The 21234-nt window shown below is 53.8% G+C and overlaps 5 protein-coding genes across 5 annotated transcripts; 3 read left to right on the top strand and 2 right to left on the bottom strand.

Moving 5' to 3' along the window:
• Positions 1 to 254: 254 nt before the first annotated feature.
• BDP55DRAFT_76717 (uncharacterized protein) lies at positions 255 to 1289 on the bottom strand. Its single transcript, XM_060580980.1, has one exon. It carries the CDS (start codon positions 1045 to 1047, stop codon positions 346 to 348), a length of 702 nt encoding a protein of 233 aa, XP_060431773.1. The 5' UTR covers positions 1048 to 1289; the 3' UTR covers positions 255 to 345.
• Positions 1290 to 1531: 242 nt separating this feature from the next.
• BDP55DRAFT_630192 (uncharacterized protein) lies at positions 1532 to 3479 on the bottom strand (the record flags this gene model as incomplete). Its single annotated transcript, XM_060572120.1, has 8 exons — positions 1532 to 1950; positions 1995 to 2126; positions 2213 to 2231; positions 2255 to 2364; positions 2583 to 2754; positions 2778 to 2843; positions 3009 to 3067; positions 3188 to 3479. 8 exons carry the CDS (start codon positions 3477 to 3479, stop codon positions 1532 to 1534), a joined length of 1269 nt encoding a protein of 422 aa, XP_060431772.1.
• Positions 3480 to 13263: 9784 nt separating this feature from the next.
• BDP55DRAFT_76567 (kinase-like domain-containing protein) lies at positions 13264 to 14982 on the top strand. Its single transcript, XM_060580941.1, has 6 exons — positions 13264 to 13494; positions 13554 to 13726; positions 13783 to 13866; positions 13916 to 14264; positions 14316 to 14714; positions 14768 to 14982. Exons 1-6 carry the CDS (start codon positions 13449 to 13451, stop codon positions 14899 to 14901), a joined length of 1185 nt encoding a protein of 394 aa, XP_060431771.1. The 5' UTR covers positions 13264 to 13448; the 3' UTR covers positions 14902 to 14982.
• A 1327-nt stretch (positions 14983 to 16309) lies between these two features.
• On the top strand, positions 16310 to 18896 carry BDP55DRAFT_548620 (MIF4G like-domain-containing protein; the record flags this gene model as incomplete). Its single annotated transcript, XM_060568859.1, has 4 exons — positions 16310 to 16391; positions 16466 to 16938; positions 16993 to 18070; positions 18124 to 18896. 4 exons carry the CDS (start codon positions 16310 to 16312, stop codon positions 18894 to 18896), a joined length of 2406 nt encoding a protein of 801 aa, XP_060431770.1.
• A 483-nt stretch (positions 18897 to 19379) lies between these two features.
• Positions 19380 to 21232, top strand: BDP55DRAFT_658520 (ribosome biogenesis protein ytm-1). The gene is made up of 2 exons (XM_060574488.1): positions 19380 to 19714; positions 19786 to 21232. Exons 1-2 carry the CDS (start codon positions 19618 to 19620, stop codon positions 21135 to 21137), a joined length of 1449 nt encoding a protein of 482 aa, XP_060431769.1. The 5' UTR covers positions 19380 to 19617; the 3' UTR covers positions 21138 to 21232.
• Positions 21233 to 21234: the final 2 nt, after the last annotated feature.

The raw sequence follows: 21234 nt of genomic DNA, 5'->3' as shown, positions 1-21234 counted from the left end.
AGGACTGCATCGTGGTCTATCTCGGGGTTTGGCTCATACTGATCACCATCAGATATTGGAGACTACAGCCATTAAGTCGTTCAAATCCCTGACCTTCCCCATACGGAAGGCTCCAGATAGGAAGGCTCATAAGCGTCGACGACGACGCACTACATCTCGATGACCAGGGTATTCAACGAACCGGGAAGAAACTCCACAACTCCTCGAAGATTTAAACGGAAGAACAGATAGCGCAATCCCGGACTGAGGCGTACTCCACAACACTTACGTTTCCTCGTGAATCCGACATATAATGTATTCGGAAGCTCTGGAACGGGCACCACCGTAGCAGGGCTTATCAAAAACCTACCCAAATGCCCCAGACCCTCTACGGGCCGGCCCGAACAAGAAGGTGACCCGTCGACGACGAAAAGTTCCGACGAGTCCCGGGCCATGGACGGTTGGGCAAGGCTGCCGGCCCGAATCAATATCCCTTCCCCCCACGCCCGCTTGAGACCCCTGGATGAAGAGAGCCGGGCGTGTTTGGGGGTCCCTTTCTCTCGAAAAGTCGACTAGATAATGTACTATAGCTAACTCGGCATTTACAGCAGAGACTAATCCGTAGAGTTCAAGCAATGTAGTAAGGCTTGAAAATTCTACGGGCTTCCGTGAATAGAGAGAGAAAGAGGAAAACTCTGACCAACACTCTAGCCAGACACTTGTCTTGGAGAAACAATGCAAATCGGAAATCCCGTACCTGCGCCGCAAGACGGGTTTGGACGGTTGGCTGTAGTCTCGTTCAGAAGAATAATAAATTCGGTCAACAATCAAGCGGTGAAGAAAGAGTGAAGAAGAAATTTTTGTTGGGAAGCCGGAGAAGGAAAACAAAAAAGTTTCTTCGGTAGTCTCACAGCGCCACCCCTTTCGGGAAGCCGTCGGTGAGAGACCGGTCAACGCATGCGCACCGACAGAGATTTTTCTGGCGTTCAGACATGCAGGTGTTGAAACATGTTGTGCTGTCAAAGTTGTGTTATTTGGGCTCCCGGGCCTGCAGAATCCGTCCGTCATCGGCGGGTGATGCAACGGAAGGAAAAAGAGAGAGATAGAGAGAGAGCTGCTTTGAACCCGGGATCCGCCTCCTGCCGATCCTGTTGGGCGGGAGATGCGCCCTTAGAACGGCGGCGTGCTTAAGGAGGCTTGCCATGAGGTGCCACGACAAGACGCGGCTCGAAGGCGGCGATGGCGGCGACACGAGCGTCCTCAAAGCACGTGGAACGATCTCATTCAGTCAAAGGAGCCCCCGGCTGACTTCTATGCCTACCAGATCAGCGATATGGGCTGGTGTTTACTTTCCGTATTGTAATAACTAGCAGGGCCCGCCTGACGACGCTCGCATCAGAGGTCTCACCGTTATTTGGCAGATAGGCAATCGGCCATAAATTTGGAACGAAGACCCGGTCGTCATGCGAGAACAAGAACAACTGAGGCCGTTGGGGGGAAAAGGAGCTGAAGATTTCACATCGTGTGAAACAGAATGCCATCGGTACGAGTCTCAAGCACCATCTGGACGGGGCGCTACAGCTGCTTTCCTGAAAGGCTGATGGCGTCCTGCAGCGAGGCGTCCGAGGCAACTCGATGATGCAGGTGAATGAAACATCTCTGTGGTTGTGACACAAAGCTCTGCAGCACAACATCTCTGAACACCAGAGCAGACCAACCATGCCGCCATCATCCATGTAGCGTGCCGTTGCAAGGTTGGGTTTGGAGGGTAGTGATACGGGTTTAGCTCAGCATGCAGGTCGCTCGAAAGAGGTGAGGCACAGCAACCCTCAGGCACCCATTGAAGATGGATTGCTTCAGGTGTTCCCCAAGCAGACCGGTAGCTGATCTTGCGGTGGTGGGTTGGCTGTGATCCATGGCCGGACTGGCGATCTCTCCGAGAATCTGTCATGAACAAGACCAGGTTGGGTTCTGCAAGATGCTTCGTCAGGGACAAGATCATCGATGTGTCGTACGATGCGAGCCAATGCCGGGCCTCGTGCGGGCAATACGCAAGTCCATATTAACAATGATAGAAATCCGAGATGAGAGAGGGAGGCGCCTTAGAATCGCCGTCAGATGATGAGGCATTGAGGGTTGCTGCATTGCTACAACGTAGAGTTGGTGTGTACATCCAGAGCATCTTGGCCACCATCAGTTATGATAGAATTTTCAATAGTGAATACGCACGTACCTGGCTGAAGACCGAGGACCTAATACGGCAAGGCAAACTCACAGATGCCCATGCAAAGTTGACCGAAGCGGGATTTGAGACGGGCGTCTGGTTGGCGATCTCGCTGAGCATGACACTGCCCGACAAAAGCCTGGAAGCGACTTGCTCTTCTTCTGTCGAGATCAAAGGTTATCAGAATCATCGTCGCATTTCAGGACCCACTCAGCAATGCGTCCTGCCTCGTGCACAATTGCGAGAGAGTTACATCTGACGCATGCTGTCAGAATAGCACCGTTTCCGTCTGATACGCATTCGCACACCTTGCTAGCGGCAGTCGGTGAGAAAGCAACAACCGCTGAGTGCTCCGAGCTCCATACAAGGATACACACACCGAAATAGCTCGGTGGCCGTCGGAGATACGTTGAGGAATCAAGATCTTTGCAGTCCAACCACGAGTTTGTTAGAACTTGGAAGTCGCCATGATTGGTAGCATTTGAGCCGAAGCCGTATTCAAGCAGTCCAAGACTCGAAACTTCCCAATCTTTGAGCCGTTGTTTGGCTACCTTTAAACTTGTTCGCCACTGACAGCCTCAAGACTAAGAGACTTTCGCCTCAAAGTGAGTGCCACAGAGCTGAGCTGCATCCTGAATGTCTGAATCCATAGCATAGTATGGTATCTCCTATCAAGGTCAAAGTTTCCTTGTCACATGTTGTCGACAAGATGGTTGTCGGACTCTTGCGTGTAATGTTTATAATGGCGGATCATTTGGCAGCATTTGTAACCCATCCATTGGCACGGGCAGTCATGTTAACTAACCGGCCGTTCGAGATGGGTCTCTGTTGCTTCCCAGGGACCCTCACCGATGAGGATTCGGGCTAGAATTTGTGGGTACGAAGTCGAAAAGGCTAGGCGTGATTCGACTGTTCGGCACACCAAGCGGCCTCAACCCCAGCGATTCCCTTGCGGCTGCAGGCGGCCGTTACAACTTGGCATACCCATGGTTGAGGGATGAGGTCTGGTGACGATCCATCCAATGGTGAGAGCCGCAAAAACTGCTTTGACCAAGCTCATATCTGTGCGGTAACTAGCTAGCAATCCGGGTCTGTTGTTCTGCAGTTGGGTCGGGATGTACTGAGATCTCTCCACTCGCAACCGAGAAAGGGTGTGACGAGAGGAAGCAGCAATAACATCGCCCACGGGACGACAGCGTGCCTCTTTTCTTGCAGTAGGCTGTTCTTCCTGTGGCGCAACATTCCCCTTTGGGACTCCTAAGGATCCACCATCCATCGACCGTGTGACGGTCCAAGTACGTTGCGTGGATGAATTGGTCGTGAGATTTCGCAGTACCGGGGCCCGGAGATAGCGAGCGTTGGCCGGATACCTGTTGAGCTCGAATGCCTACCTGCCTAGGACTCTGTAGTATCGACGTCTTTCACTTTTGTCATATATCTCTTCTTTCTCCAACGGGTAATTTGGAAGGGTTTCATCGGGAATTCTGAGTTTTACGGCAGGATGCCACGTTGGAGTTCAGCCACGCGAACGACGAGCGGCTTTCATGGACCGCTTGCCGTCCGTTGAGTGCGCCATCCCATGAGCAGCGTCTTCAACCCATGCCCCTGGCCCTTCCCGATGGAGGCTAAGTAAGTTGGCGGCGGGATGGTCGAAATGCTGTGGCCAGGAAGCCTGGAAGCCATGCGGCTACCGCGAAAGGGATGCGGTGACGAGATGTAGTGCATTACCGCTCGGCTCAGGAATTCGGAGGAGGGCCTGGCAGGCCAGTCAACAGATGCGTGGCAGGGGGCCGACATGGGAATTCGCACACGTCTTAGTCCAACGACAAGCTCTGTCTGTGCGTCTCAACCAACAGGAATGAAGCACCCTCTTCCCCAATGATGGCCTGTAGGATTTTGAATGCAAGTCAAACAAGTCCGTGACCCAACGCGCCTCTCTATAGTGAAGCTGTGTGCTACCAGAGACGCAGACGCAGACGCGGACGCAGTAGGCAGACCAAACCTTGAGGCTCACGTGGTCGGGAGAGGGCATCGGATCGGACGTATGAGGTAAATGGGCAACCCAACGCAAAGGTCGAGTCGGCGTCGGTGGCGGGCCAGCCATGGTAGCCGAAAGATGATCGGCCAGTCGCAGCGAACCCGAGTGTGACTTTGAGGGCGGCGGGAGTTCGTGGTTGCCAGTTAATAACGCACCGTAGGGGCGGATTCTTTCGACGGAGGCGGGCAACAATACTGGCCAGGTCGGCCGACCAATCCGGGCGGCGACGACACGGCTGCAGGGACAAGCCAACGCCTGCAGCGACTGAGAAGGCGGGGATTAGTCAGGACAGCCCACAGCATTTCAATAAGATGCTTTACGCCGTATCAAAGGTCAGTCCAGCGGAGAGACAAGGTACATCGTGGTTCCTGAGAGGAGTGGGCTAGGACCTGCTGGCTTGCTGTCTGGCAATGGCAAGGCACGTCGTGAGATTGACGCCCTCAGCCCAAAAAGCCTTCAGGGCGAGCGGCAGAGAGAGAAGAGTGTGCGAGCTTTTGGAACATTGCGGCTTATGTGAGGCTAAAAACCCCTCCGTCCGCGTTTGTCAATCGTGTATTCACTAGTCCGCATGCCCGCGTTGCCCGCTCCTTCGGAGGTTTCATTTCGGCAGAGACAAGGCACCGAGCTGCAGACTGGGTGCCGGGGCGGGAGAGGGTCGCCGGTGGTGTGTGAGGTGTGCGTAACGTGTGGTGGGTGGTGAACAATGCTGGATGGCAGGCTGCGCGTTCGATGACGAAGAAAAACAGCTGGGCGGATGTATGGATCTCTGTTGCCGTAGCAGATCTTGTTCGAATCTCAGGTTCTGTTTGGAGACGTAGCAATGAGCTGATGGAGACTCGAGGAGGAGCTTCAGACACGAACCCCTTGGCGAGGGAAGCTGACGACGTCGACAAGCTGTGTTGGGTTTGTTCATAGTAAAGTCTCGATAGCGGGTAACGAGAACCTAGGTACCACCGTACCTATGGCCGGGCTGTGGGTGGTGTGTGTAATCGCAAGAAGTCTCACAGTAAGTCGCTGCCCGCATGGGTGGGTTCACAATGTTTAGTTTCCTTTCCCTGAATCCTGGGAAGCTGTGTGCGTGCCGGCCGGTCTAGACGTGTCCCCTGATTATCGAGGCTCCCCGTTCCATGGGACGGATAGAGCTCCTGTTCGACCGTGGTCGCCAACGGACCCTGCCACGATCCACGGGGAAATGCCCTTTGCGGCTCGTTATGTCGAGCTTGCTTCGCTAGAACGGCCGGACTGAATAACAGGACTATTGGCACCAGGGGGGAGTATTCAGCAAAGAGGAGTAGCAGCCAAATGTGCCAGACTGCCAGGCAAAGGAAGAAAAATGATCAGATGCTGCTGACCTCTGGTGGTCCAGGTGAACCTAAAATCCGTCATTAGCGTCGCATAAGAAAGGTCATGAGACCTGTTTGTATCCAGAAAAAGACAGACCGAACCCTGGGGGGCTGCGGCGCAGGATGGGCCAGATAGAGAGGTACCTTTGCTAACAGTTCCCACAGCCCACCACGCTCTCCTCCTCCTCTTTCCTCCACAAGGGGCCCAGCCAGTCCACCGTACCTCAGGTGCAAGCCCGCAGTCCGCAGGTCAGTCTCTCTCCGTAAGATACGGGGTACGGATACGCTTACTCGTGACGGGACTCTCCAGCTGTAGTTGATTTTGTGAAAGGCTCTTTCTAGTGTCCTTTCCATTCCTTCCTCATACCTTGGGCTTTGCATTTGTGCTAAGTACGAATACCTATCTGTGTCTGTGAGCCCCTCCTTCCTGCCGTCGAGCTTTGGCCTTGGGCTGCGATTGGATGATAGGTAGTCCGCCGCTGGCGGCTGGCCTACGGGCCTACCCAAGGTGAAGCATGTCACATGCATCGAAAGCTTAGGTAATGATCCATCGTCGAACCTGCCTTACAGAATACAATATGGCAGCAACACGCGATTATATGGAGCACGTGGACAAGGGCCCTTGAACCAAAGCGACAGCGTGACGAGAACAAGTCACCAAGTTTCCAGGCCCCTTGCTGGAGTCCCGGAAAGGCGCCAGTGAGTCGTGACCACCAAATCACAATCATTCTCACGAGTTGCCTCCAAGTTACGAAATAAGCAGGCCAGCCGACAAAAATAGACCCGCCGTTGCTTGCTGGATCCAGGATGTTGGTCAAGAGGCTCAAGAACCCATGCGGTTCAAGGCTGCATGATTCAACAAGCTTGCCCATCAAGTATCCGTACGAATACTCCTTTCTTGACTATTACCCTTGTTATGCTGCTGCAAACTTTGGGCGCACGTTCTATTGAAGCCCAAGCCCCAAACAAGGACCAGGAGCTTGGACCGTGAAAATGACGTAGGAGTCTCTCATCAACATGAGGCATTCGCAAATAGACCAAGTGTTAATAACTGCATCGCCGTGAGTATCGTTAGTAAGAAACAGATCCATCTATACGCAGTAATTGCCCGCTTGACATGATCGGATGTTAAAGAGGTGACAGCGCATCTGCTCACCAAGATGGTTGTGGTGGCTTGCAGCTGCAGCGTACTAAAATGCCGATGTCCTTGCGACCATCAGATAGACGTTGGACGAAACTAAGTCTGTGTTGGCTCGACTGCGGCAACCACCGAGTAGTCGGACGAATGAAAGCCATGCTCATTCAAAGTCAATGGCCTTGATGGTCCATTTGGGTATCGTGATAATCCAATTATCGTGAACCCAGCATGGCCATCTTGGTTGTCGTTATCGTCCATCTTCATCCTTGACCCCGTAGTTGGTAACGTCGCTTGAGAGGCCTAGCTGCTCTCACATCTCGATTCCCACGAGGGCAGACACAAAAGTTAGAATCAAGAGGCAGATCCTACTCTGTCACGGCCCACGGATTGACGGACCCAGGCAATAGCAACCGGTTCGCGTGATGACTCCACTTGGTTCTTAACAAAGAGCATCCGCTCGTGGGGATTGGTGTCATGCTGTGCCTCCATCAACCACTTGGTCCGTCTTGCTAATGTAGTGTTGCTGCGGTACTTCGTACTTTGTGCCATTGTGGTCCTGGAGTAACACCAACTTGACATTGGCGAGCTTCAGGCCCCACCCCCTCGGCCCCTCCTCAACGAGACGCGAGCCACAACCACGACTCCTGCTGGGCTCAGTGCCCCGCACTTGGCCGTTTCCTCCACACATGGAAACGTCGTCATAGGACCTTTCGACAAGTCTCTTTGGCGGGGTTGGGGGGACATGGCATTGGCAAGGTCCATGGAGGAGTGGGAGGATCCAGCAGCACAGGAACCTAGAGCCACAAGAAATGCAGAGTCTCCGTGGAGAGAAAGTTCCAAAGTCTACATCTGGGTTTCGATGAGACTCTTTGCCTATCCCATGGAGCGCAAAACCCATCTGCTTTCCCCTTTTCCCTCACCCCTTCTCTGCTGTTGGCCGCCCACAGCAGGGCACGCACCAAGGGCAAGCCGCAAGCCGCAAGCCACGGAAGCTCTGACCATTGACTAGCAGTCTAGCACCAGCTTTATCCCTTCCCATCAACCCAGCCATCCCCTCCTCATCGTAGCTCGGCGAGGTTTAACCCAGTGACTGCATCCCTGCTCTTGCATGTCCAGACGGCCGAACAGACTGTCAGAAACGACCGGAGCGCACTGGACTCCATTCGAGTGCAGAAAATATGCGGCGGGCGAATCTCAATATAAAAGAAAGCATGATGTGAAAACTCTTTGCCCACCCACAGCGCTGTAGGAACAGGGGGTTCTGCAATTCCAAGCCGTCCGCAGCGTTGGCTAGACTTCTGGATTTGCTGAACATGTTGCTGGCAACCAGCCGTGACCAAACTTGGATTGAAGCTGCGTGACCTCAGCACGTGCCTACTTAGAAAAAAAGTAGAAGACGAAACCCCCGCGGGGTCTGCTCGAGTGAAAGCAAGAAGCAACTGTCGGATGGATTGTGAATTGAAAGAGCTGGCACTTGCCATGGATGTTGCCTCTAAACTCGAGTTGAACCTTGAGAATAGGTTCGCCAGCAGTAAGATATTTACTCTTTAGACGTAAAAGAGACAACACATTCTCAAAGTGGTAGACGACTCTGCCCTTCTGCGGGAAGCAAAACCTCCATCGGCTGTCGGAGGTGGCGACTAAAAAAGCCGCAAGGTTCTGCGATTGTCTTGACACTGCCATAATGTTCCGAACTGGGAGCGTCGCTGTCAGCCCGTGTCTAGGCGAGTCGAGGGTGACCTGTCGTTCCCACGCATGGCTAACCCCGAAATGTTGTGCTCTGACTTGTTCAAGAATCTGGTAGATTCAGAGTGAACATCAATCTTTGCAGGCAAAGATCCAATCGTCTCGTGCGGCATCTAGGAGGCGGGCAAGGAAGACCATTTGGACTGTGGCGGAAGGGATCAAAGTCGTTGTAAGAACCGTGCGAGTGCCTATTGGACCCTGCAGAATCGGGGCCGCTCAGCAGGTCGGTCTTGAGGCGCATTGGTAGCCGGCTACCCAAGATGCTAAGGTAGTGCGTGCCTTAATCACCTCGACTTGTCGCGCGTCGTGTACTAGGATGGTACACGTAGAAGACCCAGCAGGTCAGCTGGTCCAAGGTACCCGGCAGTACCCTAGCGAATGACAGCAGATTAGTGGACACGGCCCGTTTTGGTCCAAGGTACGACAGCGAATGTGGGATGAGAAATGCTTGAGAGTCAGAGAGAGAAAGGGAGTGTTCTAGCACATACATGATGGATGGAAGAAGCGATATTGTGATGGAGGCTGAGAATGTAAAAGGAGGTAGGCTGCTCCGGTGCCTCAACGGTGGATGTTTGAATAGTGCGAAGGAGGCAAGCAAAGCAAGATCGTAACTACCTACCTTAGGTACCTAGGTAAGGTAGGCAGGGGCACTTGCTGTACCGACCTATTAGGTAAGGAAAGTAACTGAAGGTAAGGCACTTGGGCACCTAGGCAGGTGAAAGGTTCCTTGGTTTTTCATCCTCAGTTACTACCTAGGGCTTGCCTGCAAAGGCCGCACCGAATTTTGTATCGAGATACTGTGAGTATAGGTTATGTTGAATGTGCTTATATGATCCGTACCATATTGATTCTTTTTCTTCTCTTTCGCTCTGTCTCTCTGGAACTTGCAGGGGGGAAATTCAGTCCGAACCCAAGCTTCTCTTCAGGTAGGCACGCAGATGCATAGGTACCACCTCATGTGCCTGCCTAGGTACCCTACTTTACCTTACCTTACTTGCTGACTACGTCGGGTACAGAGTATTTGAAGGTATGAATCTGTCTTTAGTAAACTAAGGTAAGATAGAAGGAGTGAAAAGGCCATGCTACCTACCTTACCGTGCCACCTACCTTGCCATGACAGAAGGCACATACGTTCCTTGAGGTATCAGCTTCCAGTAGGAAAAAGACAGACGGGAACGTATTCGATGTTCATGGTGTTCTTGCGCAAGGTACCTTAGCTGGCAAGACCTGGGTACCTAGGTAGGAAACAGCACAGGCACTGAGGCACGCCTCACACAGGCTGACAGGAGCAAACAGGGACATGCACATCCATTGGGTTTTTGACTTCCGCTTGCCGAGTTTTAGCGCCTGCCTCCCCGTCTCAAAATGAGCACATGAGCAAGCCTGGCGCAGCGGGTCCTTGTCTGGAGACGACGAGGGGACGACAATGAAAGGCTAACCTGGAACCATTCGAACTGCGTCTCCCGCCGGTGCTTGGTCCCCACCTCACCAAAGCTCTGGACTCAGCCTGGACTGTCTCTGGGCTTCTAGGGAAGACTCGATGACTTTGTCGAGATGCACGCAGTACGAGGGAAGCACCATTCATTTGATCTGCTCTCTACCCGTTGCGGGCGGGCAGATTTATCGATTTGAGTTGATGACTCTGCTGTGAGTGTTCGCCATTTAGCGACACTATTGGTCGATCAACTTCCAGGGTTGGTTACCAAACGCACCCAGACTTGTTTACTTGGGTTCTTTCTCGTGGCTTTCCTGGGTGCTTGTGTGCTGTATTTTCTGACCAGAGCCCATGGCAGGTTGCTCATCACTGCTTGCTCGGCCTTCTTCGAGCTTGCCAGTATTGGTAAAGTAGGGCAACTGTATCAATTCCAACGAATTGTCTGGTTTATTGTACGACCTTGTCTCATTCAGTTGTCTTCAACCTGCCTCAAGCAAAAGCAAGGTGCCGTCGATCATCTCAAGGTTTGACTTGATTTGAGACTCGAGAAAACCATGCCATCTGGCACTGCAACGCAACAACCCCCAAGTGCCAAAGTTTGAAAGCTATCTACCTACTTTATGATTGAAAAATGTACTACCCACGATTCAAACGCCACTCTGTCCGAACCGCACTCAACCTTGAGCACCTCCATACTTTTCGGCACCTCGAGCACGGCACGCCGCACGCCGGCCTACCTTGCTTGATACCCTGGAGACCTCCGCCGCCCCTCTCTGAACCCCGCGTGGCCTGTTCCTTCGAGAACCGCACCCTCACGTTCTCGATGACATGTCCTACTGTGTAGACTACATCACGTTGTGTCGGCTAAGAATGTAGTACCCATGCTGTACGGACTATCATATGGCATTCACCATCTTACTCTCTGTTCATGTACGCATTCACTTTTGATCGTGATTTAGATGGTCAAGCTGGCGTCTTCTACCGACACCTCCTAGAGCCGCTTCACTCTTTCTGTGGCTTTGGCCTTAACACCCCGAAGAAGCTGTCCAGAGTGTTGACATTTCTGAAGATCTCCCACTGGATTGCCTAGTACTTAGTTCCTTCCAAATAATCACTGTTGACACTACTAGTGGTGAGATCAATGCTTTATCCAGTTCTAGAATTCTGGGCAACTCGGGCGCCAGGAGAATGACAATTGGCGAGGAAGGCAACGAGAAGGTGGTCAAAAGTTGGAAAGGCCGGGAACAAGCGTCAGCGCAAGATCTACCATGAGGGGCCTCTGATCGTACATGACTTGGTACTAGGTTGAAGAGAAGGGAATTGTCAAGTGCAAAGTTGATGGAATTGTCGTACTCTGACGGAGTCGATCTAGTCACGGCAAGCAGCAGTGATACCTAAGGGCTCTTACCTGGGTAAGGTAGCGACGATGTCTTCACTTCGTTTACCCTATACATTTTCTGATGTATATTTATTTTATTTGATTGATTTCCCCTCTCCTCGTACCTCGAGGCTCAGGTAATAGGCAAGGTAAGGTACCTTAGGCCACCCCCCCTTGTTCAGTCACTGGACTTGGGACGCACTCCGTCATTCCTCGCCCAGCTGCGCGCGCTAGTCTGCCCTGCCGTGTGGTCCGCGAGGCCTCAAGCCCAAAGAACAAGACGCACAATCCACCCCAGGCCTGTTGCCCCTCTTTCAAAGTACCTCCCTACCTCTCGCCTTCCTTCCATTACTTCGTACCGTGCCTTCCCAACTACCTCACGGATACCTTCCTTACCTTACCTTGGTCCTTGCCTACTTCATCCACGTCTCCACCACCGACCACTCCTTCCCACCAACCAACCCACCTCGCGTTTCTCTGAACGGCGTGACAACATCCTCCTTCTCCCACCTCTTGGGTACCCGACCTGAACTTCACCAAACTTCCCACCCCCGTCTATTGCTCTTTCTCTTCCCACTTTCAACTGGCATTTCGCCTCGACTCTCGTCGTCTCCAAATATACAGATCCCTTAACGCAAAGCTTCCCCCCCACTAGCTAGCTACCAGCCATCACACGCATCTGTCATCGAAACGACTTCGGTTCCAAATCTCACGATCCTTCTTCGCCTCCCGAAGAAGCACTGTCTCCCGTCTGCCCACCCGCACCCGCACACCACCCACCCCAGCAAACCAAAGCTACCCAGCCAGGGCAGCCATCGCCTCTGCTCCATTTCTCTCTCTCTCTCTCTCCCTCTCTCGTAACGCACCTTGCCTGTAGCCGCCGGCCGCAACTACTCTTTGAGCACCACGAGAGGAGAAAGGTTCAATCTGCCATCTTTTCGTCTTCCTACAATCCTGCCTTCGTCGACAATTTCCAGTCATTGTAAGTAATTCTTGCCAATCTCCTTCTAGCTAGCCCTCCCCATCCAATTCCTCCCGATTCGTGTACCATGAGGCAGAAACATCACCATCCTTGAGCTTGCTTGCTTGGTCCGCCTGCCCTGCCCCTCAGCGACGTGCTGTGCCGTCATCACCACATTCCCCCTTCCCAGTCCCCCTTTCGCCCTTCTTACCAACCGCCTCGACAACACTGAACCGCAATCCGCCGAATCTTGCCCTATTTCTCGGCCCGTCATCAGCAGCTCACCTACACGCGAGAGAAGTGGTCTTTGCTAGGTGTGTTGTGGCCAAATTCTTCCGCTCAAGGTGTCTATAGCTGCCTCGCACTACTGGGCTGCACGTACCTGGCATTTTCCCCTCTGCCTGAGCGAAAAATCACCTCACTGCGTGCTGCATGCATAGCGCAGCGCATATACACACTACACTGCCCACCCCCTCCTATCCTCTCTGTCTTGTCTGTCTTGTCCTAAACTTGTCCTGCCCTGGCTTGCTCTGCCCTCCTCTTCTTCCTCTGGCTGCTACCGTGCCTTTCCAATACTTCCGCTTCTTCTGCTCCTCGCCTTGCCACCATTCGCCTTGCATCGTCGCCATCATTCATATTCCCCTGCCCTGCCATTTCTCCCTCTCCCTGTCAAAATACCTCCCCACCCCGCACCCCTCGACCATCCGTCATCCTCGCTCATCACTGCTTGTCGCACAACACGCTCAGTACCCTGCCCATCGTCGACCTATCAACCACGATCAACTTGTTCAAATTCCTAAACGGTTGGACGGCTAGCTAATGAACACATCCACCAGCTCCTTGGAGATTGCTTAACGTCGACTCTGAAATAAATCCTGATTTCCCTCAGCGGGCAAGACTGAACCGATCCCCGACGCGAATCCGCTACCGGCGCCGCTCTCAATTACAACCTCCTCGCGACCACACCTGCACTCAATTCTTTGGCTCTCGAAACAAGCAATTGGTTCGTCGGCTCCCTACTTCACTCTCGTGCAATCACCCTTGCACGAACCCCACGCCAGCGAAGCATAGCTCTCGTCCTCCGCTGCCCATCACGGCTCGCCTTCGAGTCTCGGATCCGTTACCCCTCACTACTCTCGATCTCAGCTCGCCCAACATCGGCCAACAATAGCAGGGCTTTGCCGTGCTGACAACACCTTCAGAGCCATGGCGCAGAATCGCCCCGCCGCCTTCAACACTCTCAGAATGGGAGGTAAGCTACAACCAGCTCGAAATCAATCCCTCACCCTGCCGTACTAATGCGATCACCAGAGGTTATTCGCGAGAAGGTCCAGGACGGGATCACTGGAGAAACGAGAGATCTCCAGTACACGCAATGCAAGATTGTCGGCAACGGCTCTTTTGGTGTCGTCTTCCAGACCAAGCTCTCGCCCTCAGGAGAAGATGCGGCTATCAAGCGTGTCCTCCAGGACAAGAGGTTCAAGGTTTGCCATGATGCCCATCGGCCATAACTCGCGGCGACGTGCTAACTTTCCCAAAGAACCGAGAACTTCAAATTATGCGGATTGTCCGGCATCCCAACATCGTACAGTTGAAGGCCTTTTATTATTCCAACGGAGAACGCGTAAGCACTGTCCTTTTATCGGATCTGTATGCTTGCTGACACAAAACAGAAAGATGAGGTATATCTCAACCTTGTCCAGGAATTCGTGCCCGAGACCGTTTATCGTGCGTCCCGCTTCTTCAACAAGATGAAGACGACAATGCCCATTCTCGAGGTCAAGCTTTACATCTACCAGCTCTTCCGCGCTCTCGCCTACATCCATTCTCAAGGCATCTGCCATCGTGATATCAAGCCTCAAAACCTTCTTCTTGACCCTACTTCAGGCATCTTGAAGCTTTGCGACTTCGGTAGCGCTAAGATCTTGGTCGAGAACGAGCCAAATGTGTCGTATATCTGTTCTCGATACTACCGTGCACCAGAACTGATTTTTGGTGCCACAAACTACACTACCAAGATTGGTGAGCTCATCGACCTCGATTCCGGCCCCCGATGCTAACGTTCTATCACAGATGTATGGTCCACCGGCTGTGTCATGGCAGAATTGATGCTCGGTCAACCTCTCTTCCCTGGAGAATCAGGCATTGATCAATTAGTCGAGATCATCAAGGTCCTGGGCACGCCAACACGAGAGCAGATTCGCACCATGAATCCCAACTACATGGAACATAAATTCCCACAGATCAAGCCGCACCCTTTCGCTAAGGTCTTTAGGAAGGCAGATGCGAATGCCATCGACTTGATCGCACGCCTTCTTGAGTACACCCCTACCGAGAGACAAGCAGCAGTGGAAGCCATGGTTCATCCCTTCTTCGACGAGCTTAGAGACCCGAGCACGAGGCTGCCCGATTCTCGACACCAGAGCGGCGAAATTCGGGATCTACCACCTCTTTTCGACTTCACTCGCCATGGTAAGTGTTCTTCTCCGATTGAAATAATTCGCCTTTTCTAACAAATCTGAAAGAATTGTCAATTGCCCCGAACCTGAACCACCAGTTGGTGCCCGCGCACATCAAGCCCGTACTCCTAGGAAGGGGATTGGACATTGACAACTTTACTCCAATTCCAAAGGCCGACATGATGGCCAAATTGGACTGAGCTAGCCGAGGACTTGTCCAGGAACTCAGCGCACTTGTGGATCGTTCCCGACTTATCTCGGCTGCAAGCCTATCGTTCGACCAGCGCACACCAAGATGGAGTTCATGCATGAAGCGTAGGGGCATCGGCCTCGACCGGACGACGGACCAAATGATGATGAGATGTTCAAATGTGCGATGACGACTGGAAGCTGGATTGCATCAACTGCTCGAAGCGCAAAGGCTTACTGGCGAGGATTTGCGAGGTGTCTTGTGCGTCGTCAAGCGTCAGCCCTTCCACTACAGTGTAGAGGAGGCACGACAAGAACTGGGCCATTGAGGCATACCTGCGGACTCTGCAATATATGGCCACCTTTCCATGGGAGGCTGCATTGCTGCGTATTACAAAAGACGCCATTCTGGACTATATCACGATGCAGGATTCGGGATGGCTTTCACTTTGTTCTTCACCTTGTTACCGAAAACGCTTCAGCACGCTTTGGCAAACGATTGTCTGGACGGTTCAGCCTAACCTTTCTTCGTATTTTCGTCACTCAGTATGGTCTGGCGAGACTTCTTGAATTATCAGAACTCGGGAGTGCGTGGAAGACACACTACGTGTGATTGCGGGATGAACCCCTCTCATGGTTGTTGGTAGAGAAAGGAGGAAGCTCTGGAGTCGGGATGCCCTCTCCCGTTGGGTGGGAGACGTGGGCGGTAGGTCTGGATTGGTATTAGGCATGATTCCGAGGAAAAGATTTTAACTTTCTCTGTTTATTCATGGCAACGCAACGATGGCGAGCCAAGGAGGTCAATTAAAAGGGTCGGGACTGGCTACTTTGCTCAGACATTGGGAAAGACTGCTGTTATGAATTTGACTTGGAGTGGCCGAGCAGATCAACTGTGAGGCAATCGACTCTGTTTTCCATTCCGGGCTCACGGCCGGCATCTCTTCATCGACAGGACAGTGACATGAGGACGTATGGTGATGCTCGGGGAAATCGTAGTTGACCTCAAGAGACCATTCGGCAGTGTCGGGTGTGCAGAAATGTAGATACCTTATTTACGTGATCTGGAGGTACAAGTGAGATGGTGGGGCTTTGGGGGGTACCTGGATGTGTCTCTCTCACATTGCATCTGGGTGGTAAATATATCCTGCCTCAGGCCAACACGCAAACACCTGATGGTCTTCGCAGGCAGGCAAGCAGGGGCCACCGGGGCAAATAGACGCTGCCTACCTACCTTGCCTTGACATACAGGTGCTAGCAGGGGAAGCTCGCGTCTTTCCTCCGTCACTTTTCGACGTGGATCCTGCCTCAAGGCTACGTGCAACTGAAAGTAATCTCGCCCCCAGTCTACCAATTGACCTTCTCATACGCATTATCACCACATTCAACCTTGCCCAATCATCAAATTCGTAGCCGGTTGATATGGGCGACTACGAGAGAAGACGTCACCATGGTGGTGGCGGCGGTGGTGGAGGTTATAACAATAGGAAGAGAAGGTATCGAGGTAAGCTTTTCTCCCCATCGTGCGCCTTGTCTCCGTTTCAGCGCAATCTCGCCAACTAACTCTGGCCACGACAGACGACGATGACAACGATCACCGACAGTCGCGACGAAGGATCGATACCGCGCCCCTTCCTGTGAGAGTCCGCAGACAACTTCTTTCTCTCGCCGAATCCCCGCTCCGACGCTGGCATGAAGAGGTCCAAGGCATCGCGCACGTCGTCGCGGACAACGCAGAGGACGCAGAGCTCCGCGAGAGCTTCGTTAGTCTCGTGTTACAGCTTTCGTTAGAACAACCGCTCAAGACGCCATTCGTCGCTGGTGTGATTCTTCTGGTGAACACGCTCAAGCCCGAGATTGTGGATGAGGTTCTCACCAAACTGAGCGCCGCGACTCAAGAGAAGATCCAAGCAGGCGAATGGAGAGATGTAAAGCTCTATCTCAAGTTGCTTGCATGCCTACAAAGCTCCCTGGACGGCGAGGGAATTTTCCCCGTTCTCGAGGAGCTGTTCGGCCGAGCAGTGGACCTGCAAACTGCGAGCTCTGACGACGTAGGCATCATCCGTCTTCTGCTACGGTGACCCAAGTTACTAACATGTTGGCAGACGATTGGCACCGAGCTTGTGAAGATCATTCTTCTCACAATTCCGTACATCATGTCAGCAGCACCCGATCAATGGCAACAAAAGGCCGCCGACCTGATGGACAAGACCGAAATCATTGCCTCAGAGCCTCACGCCCTGCAGGTCCTGATCGATCCATACCTTCCCGAGAAGCAAGACCAGCCTACCGGCTCCATGAGCTTGATTGGCATGCTTCAAAAGCAACTGCAGCATGAAGCGGCCAATGGCTGGGAGTTGTCATGCCTTCCTAGGCCCTGGAAGCTGCCCCTTGAGGAGATTGAAGCGCAGGAGAAGCTGGATAACGCCACGAAGCATGTCCTTCCCACCATCACAGTCCCCGAGAAGATTGTCGCTGGATCAAGACCGCTGTTCCCTGAAGTCTACTATTCGGTTTACAGCACTCAGGAAGTCGAGTCTGTTCCACCTGTCACGGACATTGCAGCGTCTCTGGTCAGAGATGGCTTGGTTGATACCATCAACATTCTCGACTTCAACCGCAACGTTACTGCGCGGTATCTCATTGACCTAGACTGCTACTTTTCCGACTCGACCTTCGTCAAGCGTGCGACCCCCTTTGACAGACTTAGAGATGTCGAAACTGGTCGCTCAACGTGGAAGCCCGAGGATGTGGCCGTTGATGCCGTTTTTTCGCAACTCTTCCAGCTTCCACTTCCCGAGCACAAGCTTGTTTACTACCACTCAGTTCTCACTGAGGCCTGCAAGATTGCGCCTGCAGCAATCGCTCCCAGCTTGGGTCGAGCAATCCGGCACATGTATCGCAACTCTAGCCGAATCGACCTGGAGCTGTCTCAGAGGTTTGTTGACTGGTTCTCACATCACTTGAGTAACTTTGGCTTCACCTGGAAGTGGACGGAGTGGGTTGATGACGTGTATCTGCCTGACCTACACCCCCAAAAGGCATTCATCATTGGCGCTCTGGATAAGGAAATCCGGCTCAGTTTCGCTCAGCGTATCAAGGGCACACTGCCCGAGCCATACCAGCCCCTGATTGGGCCCGAGAAGGAAAAGGATGTTCCGGACTTCAAGTTCAGTGATGAGAGTAAGTGATAAGCTGCGATTGAGAAAAGTTCAGTAGGCTGACAGGTACGACAGGCACGCCGTTCTCTGCAGAGGGACGCGAGATCGCTGCGTTGCTCAGACGCAAAGCACCTGACGAAGAGTTCCAGCCGATTATCGAACGGATTCACTCACTTGCGATAGAACGCAGTATGGATCCTTTGGTGACAAGTACCGATGTCTTCGTCACAGCTGTGTGCTGGGTCGGGTCGAAGTCGCTTAGCCACGTGCTCGCGTGTATCGAGCGCACCAAGGATCGTCTGCTCGACGTTGGCGCGGCATCTGAGGCGGCTAAGTCCCAAATCATCACCGCAGTCATGTCATACTGGGCGGCACAGCCCGGTGTTGCAATCTCCATCGTCGAGAAGCTTTTGAACTACTCAATCCTTTTGCCCATCACGGTCATTGAGTGGGCTCTCTCGGGAGGCAGCCACGTTCAGGGACAATCTTCGGGCGATTCTTTGGGGCAGCCTCACGTCTTCGAGCTGGTGTTTGGTACCGTGTCCAAGGTGACTGGCCGCGTCAGACAGCTTCTGACCAAGGAGGCAGAGGCTGATGAGGATGCGAAGGAGAGAGAGACCAAGGCGATGCGCGATCTTTTCAAAGCGATGGAGGATGCGCTGGTTAGCTGGGCTTCAGGCAGCAAAGACGAGATGATGGAGGAGGTGGACGGAGCCGGTCAACGTGATGCCCTGCTTCGCCGTTGGGGTGAGCGATGGTTGAGGGTGTTCCGCCGAAGGTCCGCCATTGAGGAGGCCTTTATCTTGGAGGCGAGCAAGGAGCAAGCTGCTTCCGACAACGCCGTCTAAACCTGCCCGACTGATGCTGATATGGTGGGTGTCGTCCTTCGCTTTCCAGGCAGCGTGCCTTCAGTATGTATGATTACTTAAAAATGGTTCATGGGTTGGCAATGGACCAGGCGAAAGCCCTGGTAGACAAGAGATCAAGGTGTCCGATCTCGACAAGGTAGCTCAAAACAGATTCAGGTTTTCCTAATCCAGTGCACAATGTGATTTGAGTAGCCGAATGGATGATTCAAGCAGCGGAAAAATCCATCAATGTCATGATTTGCCCCCTTGGGTTTGAAGACGACGGCGGGTAAGCCTGCGAATGAGTCGGTCGTTTGCAGTGGTATATATTTAGCAGCCAGTATCATCACCCCCTGGTGCTCGGAAGTCAGCGGATGCGGGGCAGTGTTCAGCCTGGAGACCCTAGCGTCGGTCCCTTTTTTGCGCTGGAATCATGATTGGACAGGCTTGACTCAGCGGGGTGGAAGTTTCCTGCAAGGCTGACAGCAAGCTTCGAAAAAAAAAATTGGAAGTGCCCCGTCTAGTCGCACCTCTGAACCAGCGAACTTCAACACGGCAAACCAATCGAAACCACTTGAGGAAGAAGTGACCTTTTCACAGGGAACAAAGAAGTCAAACACCAGATACCTGCGAACTTGAGGTCCGATTTCTATACTTGCACGGAAGCTTCGAGTCAATCGCGAAAAACAAGAAGAAGAAAAGACTTCAGTTCCTCGTCGCAATGGAGTCCTCAGTGGCCCAGGTGAAGGTGAACTTCACGACAACGCATGAAGACCTGCAGTTGAACGAGAGCAAGAGGCAGTTGATTGTTCCTGCAGGTACGCACGCGATCGAATCTCTCAACCCAATGGCTTCCTACAAAATCTAACTGCATGCAACTCGTCTCCAGACATCAAGCGATATGGCCTCTCAAGGATATTGAACTCCGAGTCCATGCTCAACACCTCCTCCCCCGTGCCCCTCGACTTCCTCGTCAACGGAACCTACCTACGGACCACGATCGAAGAATACCTCAAGGAGAATGGTCTCTCCTTCGAGACGACGCTCACTCTGCAGTACGTCCGCAGTCTGCTGCCCCCCGTCTACGAGGCATCCTTTGAGCACGACGACTGGGTCGCCGCCGTCGACGTCCTCTCTGCCACCTCGGCCGCGGACCGCTGGTCCGGCGACGCCCTCGCTCACGGCCCCGACCGCATCCTCTCCGCCGGCTACGACGGCCTCGTTCGCATCTGGGACGGCTCTGGCCAGTGCCTCGCGACCTCTCCCTCGGCCCGCGCCGGCGGCCACACCAAGCTCCTGACGGACGCCAAATTCCTCTCGTCGACGCAGATCGCTTCCGTTGGCCTGGACCAGAAGATCGTCGTGTGGAAGTACGCCGAGTCGGCCGACCGCTTCTCGGGCGAGCTCAAGCCCACGCTCGAGCTCCACGGCCACAAGAAGATGATCAACTCGCTCGCCGTCCACGGTGCCTCCAAGAAGATGCTCACCGCCTCCGCCGACGGCCGCGTCGGCCTCTGGCTCGCCTCGAAAAAGGGCAGCCCGGACGTCGACGCCGACGACATTCCCGCCACGCACGCCAGCAGCGTCAAGCGCGCCAAGCTCTCAAACTCGTCCATCACCGTCCCGCAAAAGGGCGCCCTCGCCATGATCCACGCCCACGCCGACACCTCCGTCACGGGCGCGGCCTTCCACCCCACCGACGCCACCGTCGCCTACTCCGTCTCAGCGGACCACACCCTCCGCACCCTCGACCTCACCACCGCCAGCGTCGTCTCCACCCTCACCACCCTCCACCCGCTCCTCTGCCTCGCGCCCATGCCGCGCAACTCCTCCCTCGTGGCCGCCGGCTCCTCCGCCCGCCACGTCACCCTCCTCGACCCCCGCGCCTCGGCCTCGGCCACCTCGGTCCTCACCCTCCGTGGCCACGCCAACATGGTCTCGGCGCTCGCGCCCTCCCCGGACAACGACTACAGTCTCGCGTCGGCGTCGCATGACGGCACCGTCAAGATCTGGGACCTGCGGAGCGTGCGGCCCGCGACTAAGGACGAGGGCGGCGGCAGCGTCAGCGAGGCCGTCTACTCTGTCGGGCGGGAGTGGCTCAAGGCCAAGAAGGCGCCCGCGGGCGGCGAGGGCGTCAAGGTGTTTGGCCTCGCGTGGGATCAGACGTGGGGTCTGGTCAGCGGTGGCGAGGACAAGAAGGTGCAGATCAACAGGGGGAGAGATCTCGTCGCTTCCTCGTGAGAGGATGGGTGGTGCTGTGGTTTGTGAGTTTCTGAGTATGGGTTGTGGGATGTGCTGGATTACGAAAGAGAAAGAGAAAGAGAGAGAGAGAGAGAGA

Source organism: Colletotrichum godetiae (genome assembly GCF_030913485.1).
Source record: "Colletotrichum godetiae strain CBS 193.32 chromosome Unknown BDP55scaffold_13, whole genome shotgun sequence".
Taxonomy (NCBI): domain Eukaryota; kingdom Fungi; phylum Ascomycota; class Sordariomycetes; order Glomerellales; family Glomerellaceae; genus Colletotrichum; species Colletotrichum godetiae.
The sequence above is the reverse complement of the archived record's forward strand: the minus strand, read 5'-3'. Positions and strand labels throughout refer to the sequence as shown.

Excerpts from the sequence above, each read along its gene's own strand:
- BDP55DRAFT_76717 (XM_060580980.1), bottom strand. The coding sequence starts at position 1,047 with ATGACGGACGGATTCTGCAGGCCCGGGAGCCCAAATAACACAACTTTG.
- BDP55DRAFT_76567 (XM_060580941.1), top strand. The coding sequence starts at position 13,449 with ATGGCGCAGAATCGCCCCGCCGCCTTCAACACTCTCAGAATGGGAG. Across the intron at positions 13,867-13,915 it reads ATTATTCCAACGGAGAACGC|AAAGATGAGGTATATCTCAA; the intron begins GTAAGCACTGTC and ends GACACAAAACAG. Across the intron at positions 14,715-14,767 it reads TTTCGACTTCACTCGCCATG|AATTGTCAATTGCCCCGAAC; the intron begins GTAAGTGTTCTT and ends CAAATCTGAAAG.
- BDP55DRAFT_658520 (XM_060574488.1), top strand. The coding sequence starts at position 19,618 with ATGGAGTCCTCAGTGGCCCAGGTGAAGGTGAACTTCACGACAACGCAT. Across the intron at positions 19,715-19,785 it reads GCAGTTGATTGTTCCTGCAG|ACATCAAGCGATATGGCCTC; the intron begins GTACGCACGCGA and ends ACTCGTCTCCAG.